Raw genomic sequence first — 16,981 nt, forward strand, 5'->3', positions numbered from 1 at the left:
ATTGTTTTTTCTGACAATTTCTGATTTTAAAAAAATTAAAAAAAAATTTTTTTTATTAGTTTCAGGTGTACAAAACAATGTAATAGACATTTACACCCCTCATAATGATATTCTCTTTTTTTTTTTTTAAGGAGGGCACAGCTCACAGTGGCCCATGCAAGGATCGAACCGGCAACCTTGGTGCTCCCAGCACCACGCTCTAACCAACTGAGCTAATGGGCCACCCCGATTTTTTTAAATTTAAATTAAATTTGATGTTTTTTAAAAAATTATTTTAATGCAGAAAAAAAAAGTAGTCCTGAGTGGAAAGCATCCCCCCAAATAACATTCAGAGTGACACAAATGGTTTAATAGAGAAGTGAGGGGCCAGTTATTTCATTTTGTGATTCAAGTCTCATGCCCAGTTTTACCAATATTCATGTTACCATCTGTGGAGGGTATTCCCTTTTACAAGGAAAATTTTATTTTAAACATGTTCATGGTTTACATTAATTTGGTTTTCACTAGTATTTTCAAAAAATCCTTCATAACATGAAGTCACATTTTTGGTCACCAAGCTAGATTTAATGCAGTATTGCTAGTAATCTGCGCACTCTCCTCTGTAGTCATCCTTCTTCCATCAACACGGGTGTGACACCAGTGACACCAATGCCAAGTACAACAGCCGTGCGGCCCAGCTCTACAAGGAGAAAATCAAGTGGCTGGCCTCCGAGGCGTTGCGGAAGCATGGCACTGACGTAAGCACAGCGGGTTGGATGGGTCGTCTCCTTCAGGCGAACATTCGTTTCAGCAGGAAAAGTGGTTTTTATCCCAAACAGTAAAACCTTCTCGCTGGATTCTCTTACAAGGGAACACCAGCTGGTTCTCACCGTTGATGGTGGTTCTGTGCTTTGGGGGGGTGTGTGTGTGTGCTCTGAACACTGGTGGAGCGAATGCTGAAACCCCAGTCCCAGGGGAAATCCAGGGTCAGGTGTCTCGCTTCTGGCCACATTTTCGTGCACTGATCAAAGCATAGCCTTCTCTTACGTGTGTTTCTGTTTAAAGACGCCTTCTTTAACACATATTGTTGACGCTACATTGAACGCGGCCAGCAGCACTATAACTCATGTCTGAGTGAGACTGTATTTTCTCCGTGAGGCACATGCTTACGGACGCCAGGTCCCACTCAGCACTGTGTTTCAGGGCCATTTTTGAACAATGAAATCACTAACAAAAAAGCACAAAAACGTGAAAACATGTCACTAAATAGACCACGAGAAGGACACTTGTTGACAGTGTGAGCTGAAACCAGGCAGAGTGTCGCCCTCTTCAGCCTCAGCTGGGCACAGGCACCTCGGGCAGAGGCTGTGCTGCTCTGCGCATGTCCGTGAGGGACCGCAGGAGCGCCCCGAGAATGATTTCAGGGTTCAAGTACATTTAGCGAGGACGTGAATTCGCGGATATGGAATCCACAACAAGGGAGACCGACTGTACTTAGGAACCTGCTCTATTTGTAGCAGAAGCCTTTGATATTTCCTTTTCCAAAATGGCTGTGACATCCTCAAGGTTTGGAAGCAGAAGTTGTGGAATTGATACAGGACTAAAATGTGCTCAGGGCCTCCGTGTAGGCCTGTTACTGATTTTTATTAATGGGAAAGTCCCGTCGTTAGCAAATAGGTTTCTAGAAAGGGAGTGACGGGTGGGAACTAAAACCCTTTAAAGCCAGGGAAATGCTAAGCGCCACTTCATGTCTTTGTTCCAGCTGTGGCTTGACAGCTGTGCGGCTCTGTGTCTGTCCCCTACACCAAAGGAGGAAGATTTCTTTGCCACTCATGCTTCTGCTGAGGTACGTATTATGCTTTACGGAATTTCACAGTGTGCGTCATCTGAGAGTTATAAAGGGAAGATATTTAGAATGTTTCAGGCTAAACTGCTGTAACAAACAACCCTGAAATACGGTCACTTAACCAAGATAGAAACAAGTTTCCCATCAGAAGTAGGCTGCCCAGGGATGGCCGAGGGATTTCTTGTGTTGTTTGCAAATGAGGCTTTCATCTCAGGGTCCAAAGTGGCTGCTCCAGGGTATAACCTTTCCCAGCAATGGGGGACATACATCCAGGAAAGCAAGTGCACGTCCTTTTACAGAAAAAAAATTTCGAGGGTGTAACCATTATCTCTACTCAGACCCTATTGGCTGGAATTTAGTCTCATGGCCCATACCCAGCTGCCAGGGAAGCTGAGAAATTACTACAATCTGGCACAGTCCAGCTCAGAGCTTTGGAGCTGACAAAGAATGAAGGCAGTACTTTATAAATCCCAATTTTAATAGGGGTTTGAATCTCGTTGCCCCTGGCTAGCTGTGTACATAGAACATATCTCAAGGCTGTTATGAGAATGAAATGAGTTAATACAGGAAAAAGGAATTAGTACCTAGCACAGTATACGCTTTCCATAAATGCTATAAGTATCATTATCTTCTCTGTGGTCCGATGGCAGAGTAACAACAGTCCACGGTCCTTCTGTGGGTTTTCTCCAAGTGGTTTAGATGAGGGAACATAGGCTTCAAAGCCTAAAATACTTGCTATGTACTGGTCCTCTCAGGACATGTGCTGACCTTTGGCTGCGAGCCTCCTGTTCTGTTAGCTGCCCTGCCCCCTCCCCGTCCCACTGGGGAGAGGACCCCCTTTGCCTGACTGATCCAGTCTTTAAATAATTTTCTTTTTCTTTTTTTTTTTAGATTTTTTTGGGGAAGGGGACCAGGACTTTATTGGGGAACAGTGTGTACTTCCAGGACTTTTTTTCCAAGTCAAGTTGTTGTCCTTTCAGTCTTAGTTGTGGAGGGCACAGCTCAGCTCCAGGTCCAGTTGCCATTGTTAGTTGCAGGGGGCGGAGCCCACCATCCCTTGCAGGAGTCGAGGAATCGAACTGTCAACCTTGTGGTTGAGAGCCCACTAGCCCATGTGGGAATTGAATTGGCAGCCTTTGGAGTTAGGAGCACGGAGCTCTAGCCGCCTGAGCCACCGGGCCGGCCCCTTAAATAATTTTCAAGTAAAAATTGTGTGAAGTTGTATAAATTCCTAAACCTTGAGTTTTTTCACTATTATAATTTGCACATACGTGTTACTGACGCAGTCCATTGTTACCAGAAGTAGTTATCAAGAAAGTAGTTGCCAGAAGCAGTTAAACAGAAAAAAAGCAGACACGGTGCTCTATTGTGATCTGTTACTATTGTTTACTATAGAACTAGATATAGAATAGCCATGATGAGTAGCTGAGAAACGTTAGGAATAGAAATGATGGGCTAAAAAGAGGAGACATGAACAGTTTGGTGTGGATTAGAGTCGGAGATGTTCGTATGAATTCATGTTTATTTTAGTGTCTGTCTCTGTATACACACATGTATCTCTATATACACACATGCATACATGATGGAGAACTAATTCTCCGTATGTGTGTCTGCATGGGTTAGTACACACATATATGTATTGCTTAGCTTTGTTTACTGAGAAGGCCAGGGGACAGTGACAACCCAGGACAACAAACATACCCAGCACCCAGATCTTGCTTTCTAAATACCATTCTCCCATAAAAGGAACCAGGGCTGCCTTCAGAGAAACCGCAGGCTCTGGGACTGAGGCTGCTGGAGCAGAGGTGCCTGGAGCGTCCTGTGGTGCTAGGAAGTGAGGAAGCGCTGGGGCGCGAGGGGCCTGCATGAGGCCATGTCCAAAGGACTCGGGAACCAACCGGAAAGAGGTCCCAGTAGTCAAAGTGGAAACAGTTTGAACAACGAAATAAATAATGACAGTATTGGATTGTAATCCAAAGAACAAAGTAAATCTCCAGGAGTCCATACGGATATAAATAGATGATTGAATAAATAAATGGGGAGAAGGGACGGTCTTCCTTATAGGAAGTTCCAGGTCATGTATATAGATACTTCCCCTTCAGGAAGCGGGGCTTTACGCCCATCCCTGGAGTGCGGGCCAGACTTAGTGACTCGTTTTCTTCCACCAGAGGATGGGAGGGGAAAATGGTAACTTTTTTTTTTTTTTTTTTTAATTTAAACAGTAAAAGGGTTTATTAAAGGCTACCAGGGAGCTGACACAGTTGTTGAGAAGTTTGGAGAAATCGACTCAGAGTCTGCTTTAAAAGTTCGAATCACAAGAAAAAATTTTGTAACCATGTGAGGTGGTGGATTTTAACTAAGTTTATTGTGGTAATCATTTTGAGATATATATATATATATATATTTCCCAAATCATTATGTGATACTCCTTAAACTTACAAAATCTTTTTTTTTTGTTTGTTTGTTTTTTTAATCCTCATGTTTTTTTTTTTAATTAGATTTATTGCAGTGACAATTGTTAGTAAATTTACATAGGGAAAATGGTAACTTTACAGGGAAAAGACTGGCAGGTGTTTCCTGAGTCAAGTGCTCTGGTATCACCAGCATTCAGTCATGTTGACATGAGGTGGTGAGAAGGGCACCTCACCTGTGTGGTTTTCTTCCCCCAAATCGAGTCTAATTATGGGAAAACATCAGGCAAACCCAAATGGGGGGCGGGGAGCAGTCTACAAAATACCTGATCAGTAATCTTCAAAAGTTTAAGACTGAGAAAATGTCCCACACCAGAGGGGACTAACGAGACATGACAAATGCATTGTGGGATTCTGGCTTTGATCCTGAAACAGAAAAGAGACATTGGTGGAAAAATTGTTGAAATCCAAATGGAGTCTGGAGGATAGCCAGTAAAGTACCAGTGGTAACTCTTAGTTTTGACAGCCGTACCGTGGGTATTTTAACATTGGAGGAAGCTGGGTGAAGAACATACAGAAACTCCATACTCTTTGCAACTTTTGTGTAAATCTGAAATTATTGCATAATAAAAATTTTATTTTTAAAAAAGGAAAAATAAAGAATTTGAGGATTGAAATAGAGACTTAAGAATAGACATGTTGAATATTATCCTTCCTTCCCAATAATCCACGTACTAAGAAGGTGACTATTTAAATTATTAGTTTTTTTCCCCTGCTTTGATTTGTTTTTTATGACTTCTTGCCTGGCCTGCTAATGACTTTTGTCACCTTTCTTCAGGTGAGTAGCACAGAGTGGGCGTTAATGCAACCAGAAGCATCGTCTTTAACACTAAGGACCGTGGAAACCACCCCAGCAAATAATGAAGGTAGTCTTTCGAAATTCACATAAATCTACTCTGTGGTTCAACGACTTGCTACGAAACTATTAGAAAATAAGACCCTCTATTTAATAGGGAAAGATATCCATGATAGATGATAAAGTGGGAAAAATAGATTATTGAAAATGGAATATGATCTCATTTTTGTAAAAAAACAAACAAACAAAAATATACACCCAAAGAAAACATTCTGGAAGGTACACACCACAATGGTTAATTGAAGAATGAAATTACTGATGATTTTTTCTTTCAACTTGATACAGTTGGGTTTTTTTTGATACAGTTTTGAAGTGACTGAACTTTTATGATGAATATCTGTTTTATCAGAAAATACGATTGCAGTTTAAAAAACTATTCTATAAATAGCTGATGTCTAATGGTTCACATTTGGTGACTTTATTATAGGATTATATTTGTTGTAAATAAATATATCAATATCAATTGCTTACATTTAAAAAATCACTTATGTGATACGAATAACATGGATCAAGACATCAACCTTTTCTGTTTTGAAACTGAACTTGTGTTATTAGCCCAGTAAATGTAGATGTCAATTAACAACAGAAACGTAGCATTGACAACTAAGCAGTGAACTCCTGGAGGGCTGGCTCGTATAAGCTGAGCTGGGGACTCTCCAAGGAACTTAGTGTAACAGGAAGGACCAGTCACCAACCTTGAGACTGGGTGGTAGGACAGAAACTTCCCAGCAAGGGTTTTGGTGACGGGTTGGAGAATAAATGGTATTTCTCAAGCGTGCTAGAAGAAGTGGTCACTCAGCTCTGTGTGAAAGGAGTGAGGGAGTATGCTGTAAAGAAAAGATTTGGTCACTTCCCTTGTATTGAATTACGGGTACAAGTGTCCGAGATTCCATCAAAGAGCAGGTTTCAGGGTGCCTGTTTTTCCTTTTACTGCTCTAAGAGTAGATCGATCAGTAAATCAAGATAGGAACCGTCTGCATTCTGGGGAACAATGAACGGAGTTGGGAGAAATGTCTGGCATTTTGGAAAAAACAATAAAATAAAACAGAATTCCTTCTTTACTCTTTACACCAAACTAAATTCAGGTGGATCAAAGATTTAAGTCGAAAACATTAAAATATGAGGGAACTAGAGGACACGGGTACAGGGTTTTTATCATCCTGCGATGGGGAAGCCCTGCTATGCATAGGTAAGCCTCATGAAAAACGAGTTTAGTGGGTCTGACTAGTAGAAATGTGCCATTTCTGGTCTGAAGAAGTGCCTTGAAGACAAATGATAAACATTTGCAGTTCATATGTAGACAACAAGCTTAGTTCCTTAATATGCAAAGAACTCTGACATGACTGGTTTGTATGATTTGCACCTGTGATATGTTTTCACATTTCATCTTTTATGTACATGACCCTAAATGCCTGCAAAGAAGACATTGACACGTCTCCAAGTGGCGTTTAACTTTTAGATTTCTCAGATGTCCACTGCACTGCAGCCACACTGGCCCTTAGCTGCTTTCCTGTGTTTGCTTTCTGTTTGGCTCAGAGTGGGACTGTCACCCTGGTTGTCATGTGGCCACCCCATTATTGGAGTCTCAGCTCCAAGTCCTCTCCTCAGAGAGGCCGTGTCCAGCCACAGAGCACGTCCAGCCCGGCCAATGTATGTACACTGTCTTCCTCGTAGCACAGCTCACCTCAGCTCTGGGAGCTGTTGTGGCCCTTAGCTTGCATGTCCGCTGTGTGTACCTTCCACTGGGCTGTGAGCTCCTCAGGGAGAGGTTCTGTTGTAAGATAAGGAATCTTCCTGAGCCATTGATCGGTCTGTCGTTATCCATAAGGAGAGAAGAGGAAATACAATTCCAACACTCTGCTGACTGACAGAGAAAAGCTGGGGTGTGTACCTTCTGAAAGTACGGGTGATCATTTGAATATTATTGCTGTTACAACTTATTAGCATAAAAGCCTTCTGAGCCTGGAGGTTACAGGCCACGGGAGATCCCCGTAACCGCTCCAGTCCAGATGTTTCAGTTCATTTTACTAACAGAAAACTAAGGTACCTAAATGTAGGCTAAGATTTTATTCTTGTAAATATTTTATTTTCTTTTTAATACATTTTATTGGGGAATATTGGGGGACAGTGTGTTTCTCCAGGGCCCATGAGCTCCAAGTCGTTGTCCTTCAATCTAGTTGTGGAGGGCGCAGCTCAGCTCCAAGTCCAGTCACCATTTTCAATCTTTAGTTGCAGGGGGCGCAGCCCACCATCCCCTGCGGGAATTGAACCGGCAACCTTGTTGTTGAGAGCTCGCGCTCTAACCAACTGAGCCATCCGGCCGCGCCTATTCTTATAAATATTTTTTAATCTGCATTCTTAGCTGAAGAGTTTCTCCTAAACGTTTTTATCATTTAGAATTCCATCTCCTTTTGCACCTGCGACAGCCCTTTCCTCTCTCTTCTCAGTCCAGAATTTTTCTTAAGCAGCTGTTAGTTAGGGAGACTTTCTCAAGGCTTAACCCAGAATTTCATTTGTCAGCCCTGGGTAACAAGGTGCAGTCTTGAGTAAGCTTCAGGATTATACGAGAAAAAGAAGAGAACAAAAGAAATTTAACAACTGGAATGGGAGGCCTGAAATACTCTGCTGACATCAATAAATGCATAGTCAGTTCTTTTTCTACAAAATATCATCGTTCTCACTCATCCTGCTGTGCCTATTTAAATGCTTTCCCTAGCGCTTACCTTTTAAATATTTATTAAAAATAAATATTTTATTAAAATATTTATTCAAAAAACAAAACAGTTGAGTTTCCTCTGTTGAGCTAGCCATTTTTAAATAGCAGCTTTATTGACGTATGATTCATACACTATAAAATTCACTGTTTTAATACAATTCACTGGTGGTTAGTACTTCACAAGATTGTGCCACCATCACCACGATCAAATTCCAGAACATTTTCAGCATCCCCAAAAGAAACCCCATACTCATCCATAATCACTCCCCATTCTCCCCTGCCCCCAGCCCTTGGCAACCACTAGTCTGCTTCCCATCTCTATGGATTTATCTATTCTGGACATTTCATATATAAGGAATCATACAATACATGGCCTTTTGTGACTGGCTTCTTTTGCTTAGCATAATCTTTTAAAGGTTCATCCATGTTGTAGCCTGTGTCAGTATTTCTTTTTTTTTTTTATGGCCAGATAACATTTCATTACATAGATATAGTACATTTTATCTATTTTTAAAATAACAAATAAAATTCAATTAAAATAACAACATATTTTTAAAATAAAGACTTAAAAGAGCCATTAATTAGGATCGGTTTGTGTGGTGTTTTTTTTTTTTTAAGAATTTTGAAAATTCTTAAAAACAGCCATCTGGCCGCCCCGAGGATCCTTGTTTCGGTAAACTAGAAAACAGGGCCGATTTCCTGACAACTGAAAATTTAGGTTTCTGTCATTGATATAATTGGCATTAGAATTTCTAAATGTTAACATATGTTGGGTAGATAGTCCATATATGTAGCAGGTAACTCAGAACGGTTTACTTTAAAACACCAGATCACGAGGTAGAATTCCGAATGATATTAATTAGGGAGACCACTAACAGTTTTATTCTATAAAGCAACCGTATAAGATATACACTTCTATTTTAATGGACTTTGAAGTCAAAATTCTTATAATTATAAAATAGAAAATGGAGCTTAAAAGAAAGACGATCATTGACAAAATTGGATAAGTTATGTACTACTGAGCAAGTTGGATGTCTTACATATTCAAAGGATGTTTGATGAGTCTGTTTTCTGCATTAATATCAATATGCTTAACTCTCAGGACCAGCACAAGGACCAAGCGTGGAAGGTCTTAACGTGCCAACAAAGGCTGCTTTAGGTAATGTGCATAACACTCTTTATTCTGCTTTAGAGAGTGAGATCCATGAGGGCAAAATGAATTCTACCTCTGCTTAGACTTTATCGAGCAGTATGGCATCATGATTGTTAATCTATAACCTGTTAATGAGACTTGATCACACGAACACGCCACTCTGATTAAGCCAGCTTGATGGTAATGACATGCAGCAGCCCGTGCACCTGGCCGAGACAGCCGGGGAGGCTTTTGAGGTGCGGCTTTATGTGGCGCTGGTTTGTGTTCCCAACATCAGAGGTCAGAGCAGCCACACAATTCCTATTTACTCAAGAACTCTTAGCATTTTCTTCTCTTTCTGATTTTATAATAGGTGAACTTAAATTTTTCATTATTAGGGAAGTAAAACCTGAAATTTGTGCCAATTATACTGCATTAATTGGGAAGCGACTGCTTTGGTGAAAAATAACTAAACTATTCGAAGTAGTCTAGATATTTCCATCATATATTAATAGACTTGTAGGAGTTTGGGAGCAGATTACAAACATAAAAGAGTAGTGGAAAGAAAAATTTCCATGGATCTCTTTTTTATGCTTGAAATGGAATGATGTTATCCTCTCATTAGAGCTAAAGATTTTAATCTTTTGTTGTTTGTGGTTTTATGCTATCTTTTCTTATTACAGCACATTCTCATCTTTGTAATAAAAAATAAAGATTTTATTCTTACAGGGTCTCTTAAACATAATTCTACAAACAGAATTTATAATCTCTGATTAAAATTTACCCAGAAAACAATTTTTTAGAAACTTCCTCTAAAAGCGTCATATATTTTTGTGCAATTTGGAAAATATGGCTACTAAAACAATAGGATGCTTTAATATTTGTTCTTGGTTAATATGATAAAATATGTTTGTAAATCAAAGTGGAAAAGACATCACTGACCGTTTTCGTTGTATACATAATGCCTCACTAACTTTACATTTTGAAATAATTTGAAAGTTTTTGAAGAGTGGAGGTTAGTGGGAGAGTGTGTTCTAATATACTAAGAAGCACTCCTGAAGAAAGCACGAATGGGGACAGCTCAGCCCTTTATCTCTGTTCCGTGTGCTGTCCAAAAAGATGTTTTCTCTGAGTTTGGATGTTACGTGGAAATGCTGAGTACTCCATTTGATGAAGCTCCTTTCATCCAAAATGCACTCATCTACTGTCACCTAATGACAAACTAATGTGGAAAATGTCTCTTAATAATATACAGTATGTTAGAATTTTTTTAAAAAATACACTAAAAATAGAAAAAGTATGTATTTCTATTGGTCTGACTTTAAACTTTGTATTTTTTGACAGAAGTTTCCTCTATCATAAAAAAGAAGCCAAATCAAGCTAAAAAGGGAGTGAGTATGATGTACAAAATACCTGGCAATTCATCTCTAAAATAGCTTACACACTCAAGAAAACCACCTTTGTCGTTTTATTTTTATTATTTTGAGCCATATTATAATAAATGTGGCTTTGGTAAAGAGTCTATGTTTTGTTCAATGAGGTGAATGTTACTCTTAGTGAGATTTTCTAGAATGAGTGTTTAACTTTTCTTCTGTCAGTGACAAAATACTTAAAAATATCAGCAAAGGCGCCCTGGCAGTTTCTATCATATTTGTGTTTCTCTGAGCAATGCTGTCTTGTGAGACCTGGAGGGCTGTCATCTGTTCAGCTTTCAGGTACCGTTATTCCTTTTAGAGCCCCTGCTGTGGAGGCAGGGGCCAGGGTTTGAATCCTGACGTCCTCATCACTTACTGCTGTGTGATCTTGGTCCAGTCGCTTAAGGTGCATGAGCTCCAGCTCCTCCTCTGTAAATGACAGAATAATAATGCCTGCTCCCTAGAGCTCCTGCCGTTATGCGAACTGTTCTTGCAAAAGTCTTCAGACAGGTTGGGTAGAACATAATCTTATGTGTCTTCTAGCTTGGGGCCAAAAAAGGAAGTTTGGGAGCCCAGAAACTGACGAATACGTGCTTTAATGAAATTGAAAAACAAGCCCAAGCTGTGGATAAAATGAAGGAACAGGAAGACCTTCAGGCCAAGGCAGCGCCTAAGGAAGAATCAATGTAAGTTTAATTTAGGTAAAGTAAGACATTCTTAGTGAATAAAACTATTAATTAAACAACGCCCAGATTTACTTTCCAAATGCCATTTATTTTTGTGTGTGAAGAGGGTAATGCAAGATTTAGCTTTATGAAAACTTACGTCTCATCATTGTGTGCGTTGGAAGGTTGAGGGCCTGGTGGTGAGGGAGAGCAGCACCAATTTCCGGTTGAAGTTGTGAGGGTGGGATTGGGGTGGTGTCAATGGGAAGGGAAAGGCAGATGTGTCAGGAGGCATTTACACATGGAAGATGCTCGGCATCATTAGTCACCAGGGAAATGCACCGTCAGACACCACTGCACTCACCAGGATGGCCATCATCAAGAGGCCAGACAAGAATAAGTGTTGGCGAGAATGTAGAGAAATGGGACCCCTCATCCCCTGCTGGTGGCGATGTAACAAGTTAAACAGGGAGCCACCAGGCGACCCAGCAAGAGAAATTCAAACATACGTCCACACGTTCACCCAAAAGCTGTACGTGAGTGTTCATAGCAGCCTTAATCCCTATAGCCAAGAGGTGGAAACAGACCAGGTCAAGTGATGAAAAGGATCCATGCAATGGATGTTATTCAGCCATGAAAAGGAATAAAGTGCTAACAGGAGCTATAACAGGGATGAACCCTGAAAAGTTTGCTAAGGAAGAAGTCAGTCACAAAGACCACGTGCTGTATGACTCCAGGTATATGAAATGGCCAGTCCAGGCAAATCCATAGAGACAGGAAGCCGATCAGTGGTTGCCGGGGGCGGGGAGAAGGGGGAGTGACTCCTAATGGGTCCAGGGTTTCTTTTTGGGGTGATGAGAATGTTCTGGAATTAGATGGTGGTGGTAGTACAACTTCGTGATTATACGAAGCACCACTGAATTATATACTTTAAAAGCGTTCGTTATATGGTACATGACTGGTATCTCAATAATGAGAAAAGTATTTATAATGTGAAGCCCCATAAGACTTGGTGACAAATTCTGAATATATGATGGAGAGCTGTGGGTATCGTGGTCTCCAGAGGTTTTGAGCCTGAATCTTGAAGGTGTCTCAGAGGCAGATTTGGCACGGAGGAGAGGCACGAAGAGAACGAAGAGGGATTAAGGTGTTTGTACTGCAGGGGGCCTGCCTGGTAAGGTGGGGCGCCCTGGAGCCAGGCCGCTGGTTTCACGCCTTCTCTTAGAGGACCGCTGTAATGAGGCCTGTGTGTTTGGGAAATCGGGTTTGGTAGTGACATCCAGGGCGAAGAGAATGGGGAAGAAACTGGAAGCCAGGAGGCCAGTCAGGAGACTGGTTTTAAGTCCATCTAAGGCTCTCGAAAGCTTTTCATTTGTGTGGAAAACAGAAGAGAACTATGGGCACCTGGCAAGTGTACATGAGCGGGTGTAAAAGATCACAGCACATGAGTGAACACGGAAGGAAAGGCAACGTGCATTTATTTTTATGTGTGTTTATTTTATTTACATGGCGTTTTCTCTTATGTTCATGTGTATTTTATCAGTTTGAGCTTGAGTTACTGCAGACTGCGTAATGAAGAAAATAACCGCACCTATTTTATGAGGTTGTTTTGAGGATTAGCTTAGTTAATGCTCATTAAAGTACATTCACCAGTGTGGTGCATACTAAGTGCTCAACCAAGGTGATTTCTTACTATTCATCTAGTCATACTAACAGTTGGCCAAGAGGCATTCAAATGGTAAACCCAGATTATTTGAAATTCGTAGTTATTTCTCGTTGTCATTGAATTCATAGAACATAGAGGGCAGCACTAAACCGTATTTAGGTTAAGTATGGTTTGAAATGATTTACGTAAAATTTACTTGGTGCTGTCTCATTTTAATTTCTCTGATGAAGCTAGATTTTTGACTCTGGGAAAGAGGGAGGGTTAAATCTGAGTGTTTGGACGGCTTCTCTCGGTATTTGGGAGTGGACTCTGTCCAGATCGCTCGCGCATGAGCTTTTCCCAGAGAGTGTGTAAAATCCTAAGCCTCGTGAGAACAAAAGACGCGAAACACAGAAAGCAAGAGCCCCTCCCCGCAGCGCCGGTGGGTGGAGACTGGTTATTAATACCAGAAGCAGTACCAGCCTTTAGTATGTCTTTCATTAGGATGGTTTAATGCACCATTAAAGCAAAGCTGCAGGTCATGGGAGTTTTGACTTTGACTTGGGAACCCAATTTAACAACTTTCTTGGCCACAGTCTCCTCTCTGACCCCTCCCAGCTCAGTTTCCGCAGACCAGGCCATGCCAGCTCCGAGAGAGCTCCTGTTGCGTTCATCCTTAAGACGTGAGAGTGCGGTTCTTCTCCAAGTTGATTTTTTTAAATTTTTTTTTTAACTGTAAATAAAGTTATTTTCAATTTAGCAAATGCCAGGAACAGTGCTGTATCTTGTATTGCCAGACTGTGAAACTGCACTGTCGGCTAAGCGGCCTGACCCTTACCTTCTGGCGGCCTCTCGGTCACGCCCAGAGGTGTCTGTGCACGGTGGGTAGGCAGAGTGGAAGAGACAGGGCTGCCGCCCAGAGCCACCCCCTTACGTGGTCTGAGTGTCTTCACGCCCTCCCTTGAGCTGGTACTGGGAAGGGCTCCAGCAGTTCTGAGAAACACGGAGTCCTGACTTCTTAATTCCATTAGCGCTTCCAGAGCCGAGTTACAGTAAGCCTGGAAGTTCAAGTGTGTGCTGTTAGCGAGTGGCAGACCCAATCCCATGTCAGATGTCCTAAGAAGGAAAACGTTCCCACTCATTATCTTTCTAGTAGAGTTTTTTTCATTCCCACCCGCTCGTCTTCTCCAGAAGAATCTGTTGCTATAGTTCTGTCTGTTCATGATTTTAAACAAATCTATTGTTTTCCTCCAAAAGGTATACTTGAAAGAGTATTATTTTTTTTCCTGAGTAATAAAATGGGTATATTGCCATAACTTGCTCTGTAGGAAGAATAGTAAAGAAAACAAACTGTCAGATTAAAACAAAACAAAGAAATTCTGATGGACTCATTAAGGAAGGAAACAGTAAAAGCAAGATTACTTTTTCTGAGTAAGAAATTCTGTTACCATTCCCTGTTCCTATACAGAAATGCACTTATATTGTTATGGAATTTATACAGTACTTTGCTTATGAGGAGTTCTTGACCTTTGACACAATTTTATAAAATGGATGATAGCTTAGAAATTCTGATAAGGTAGATGTATCACTTGAAAGGGCCCTGAAGTTTTGTTGCTTTCGTACATATGATAAAACATGCTCATTATTGCTAATATGGGCATAGTTTTCTTTATGAAAAATTAAGTGTTTTAGCAGTTTAGAAACCTGACAGTAAGGGACAGTGTTTTATACATCTTTTTATAAAGATGTATTATTGGTGCGTTATTTGTAACAGGTATTTGATAAATAGATGGTTAGCGTCTGACTGGTAGTGCAGAAAAATCTACAGAGGAATGATTATTCCATTTTAAATGCTTTCAGAAGCCTGATTACATAAAGAGAATCTGTGGGGAATTCGCTTGTAAACCGAAGAATCCTTTTGCAAATAAGTAACCCCTTCTTAATTTATCTATTTGTAAAGTGCTATTATGTATTTTTTTGTCGCAGACCAAAGCAAACCAATGAGACTAACTTCATATTTTTCATATGTAACGTTGAAATAGAACAAAATATCAGTCCCTGTGAGGAATTCTGCTTTTAACTAACCTCTAGAGAAATGATTTTGGTATATATTGTGTTATTCTATAATAGGTAGTATAAATTATTGTTATAGGGTAACAGGTAATATAAACTAGGACAGTGATGTAGGTTCAGCAACAACCAGATTTCCGTGAGCATCTACTCAAAGAAGACAGAAAAAAATGCTGACTTGCCTTCGTAATTGTTAATGATGGAAAGAAGCACAAAGCTAAAAGTATAAGTGACATGCTTAATTTTGCTGAGTATTTTAACTTGAGAACACAGAATTAAAACTAAATTAAGGAGCATCTGTTTTTTTCTGGCAGTGTTTCATCATTACGCTTAGCCTATAAGGATCTTGAAATTCAAATGAAGAAAGATGAAGGAAAGATGAACATGAGAGACAAAAAAAAGATGGAGTCAGATAGGCTTGGCATGGGATTTGGAAATTGCAGAAGGTAGGTGAGACTCTGCTATCTGGGATTTCAGAATTCAAACCAGGTTGCTGATCCTGAATGGATTTTTCTCTATTTTCAACTTTAGCAGTATTTTCTCATTATTCCTTCCTTTCTTCAATTCTTTTGCTTTCCTCTAGTGTTCAGTTTAGCATGAAAACTTTCAAACTTGATTCTTAGAAAAAAGGAAATAGGTCTGACTTGTCATTAAGTGGATGCCATAAGCGTAACTGATAGATCTGGCTGTATTTTGTGTAATTAGTTACAGTCCTTACTAAGTAAGGTTCAGTATTTTCCAATGCTTATACCCCCCCCCAAAAAAAAAAGTTTTATTGTTCTTGTTTTTAACCTCACTAATCAATTTATTTTTGTTGAGCATAGATTAAAACTTTCATTCTTTGGTGAACACAAATGTCTTCACAAACTAATATAACTTTTCTTCCATTTTATTCTGTTTTCCCAAGTGGTATTTCACATTCAGTGACTTCAGATATGCAAACCATTGAACAGGAAACACCAGTCATAGCAAAACCAAGAAAAAAGTACAGCGATGATCACGATGATTCCTATTTTACTTCCAGTTCAAGGTAATCTGCTAAAATCATCCTTGGTGTTATTTTGAAAAGCAGTGATTAATAGGAACTTACTAATTTATTTGCATTAGGAGCAAATACAGGTCAGTTTACTTCATTGTTTTTAAAAACTATGTCTGGAGTCAAGGGTATCCTTTGAAAAACATTGGGGAAACATTCATAAGTGGACAATGTTTGCTAATATTAAAATGTTTGACAATGAAATCAGCGACCAAGAGTTCAAATTAGAGGTAAGACAGTCTTGTTCATCTAAAATGGGAAATGGGAGAAATTTGTTTAGTCTTATTCCCACAGTTGGGACATTTCACAGCTGAGCCTTCCAGAACACCAGCTCGGGAGTCTCTCGTCAGCAGGGCAGAGTATTGAGTAAACTCTCGTTGTGTGTGTGCAGTTATTAATAAAAACACTGTCACAGGCTGAGGGCTCCCAGGACAAAGTCTCTCCCTGTCCCTGAGTGCTCACCATCTGATCGGATGAGCTGCCTGACTCCTGTGTGAAGCTGACCGTGGAGCGTGCGTGGTTCAAGTCCCAGCGGCCTGCAGGGGCAGGGACAGCAGGTTTGCACTTGAATCCACTCTCTTTGTGAGGTTCCTCCCACAACCTGACCAGCACGGGAGAGTCCTGCTAGAAAGGCCCCAAGTGAACTTAGGGAATTACTAGAGGTGGGCACCAGCTGAGAAGCTGAGGCGGCAAGAGGGTAGGCCGAGGAGCCAGGCGGCCTGGGTCTGAATCCTGGCTCTGCCACTTGATGACGGTGTGACCTTGGCCAAGTTACGTAACCTGTCTGTAAGTTAGGGATAGTCGCAGTATCTGCCCCTCAGGGTTGTGTGAGAGTTAAATGAGTTAACACAAATAGAGCACTTGAAACAGTGCTTGGCTATTAATGTTATGTTTAGCTGCTGTTATTATAGGGAAATTCAATTCAGGAGACGTGTGACTCAGTCTCAATGTTCAATCACTGTTGTTAGATACTTGAATCGACCACATTAAGGGCCACCTTCAGGGTTAGGAGTTTGGGGAGATTGAACATGTGCCTGTCGGTAACTGGCGTGCTCATGCAGAGGCCCCCTCACTCCCGTCTCGAAGGGCGTGCTGGATGTCTGGCAATCACACAGGCTCGAAGCGGTTTCACATACATAACAGAAACATC

General features: G+C 40.7%; 1 protein-coding gene across 4 annotated transcripts in view; it reads left to right on the top strand.

Annotated features, from left to right (window-relative positions):
* ARFGAP3 (ARF GTPase activating protein 3) overlaps positions 1-16,981 on the top strand; it is a 48,078-nt gene that overhangs the window by 14,170 nt on the left and 16,927 nt on the right. For all 4 annotated transcript variants that reach the window (XR_013993986.1, XM_081059202.1, XM_081059201.1 and 1 more), the window contains exons 4-11: positions 606-737; positions 1,742-1,825; positions 5,075-5,162; positions 8,971-9,027; positions 10,345-10,391; positions 10,959-11,101; positions 15,110-15,241; positions 15,703-15,825. Coding sequence is in view for 3 of the 4 variants with exons in the window: in XM_081059202.1 (XP_080915328.1) it covers positions 606-737; positions 1,742-1,825; positions 5,075-5,162; positions 8,971-9,027; positions 10,345-10,391; positions 10,959-11,101; positions 15,110-15,241; positions 15,703-15,825 (806 nt within the window). In the remaining variant the exon portion in view is untranslated. The remainder of the gene's footprint in view (positions 1-605; positions 738-1,741; positions 1,826-5,074; positions 5,163-8,970; positions 9,028-10,344; positions 10,392-10,958; positions 11,102-15,109; positions 15,242-15,702; positions 15,826-16,981) is intronic.

The sequence above is a fragment of the Rhinolophus hipposideros genome, assembly GCF_964194185.1.
Source record: "Rhinolophus hipposideros genome assembly, chromosome: 9".
NCBI classification, from domain to species: domain Eukaryota; kingdom Metazoa; phylum Chordata; class Mammalia; order Chiroptera; family Rhinolophidae; genus Rhinolophus; species Rhinolophus hipposideros.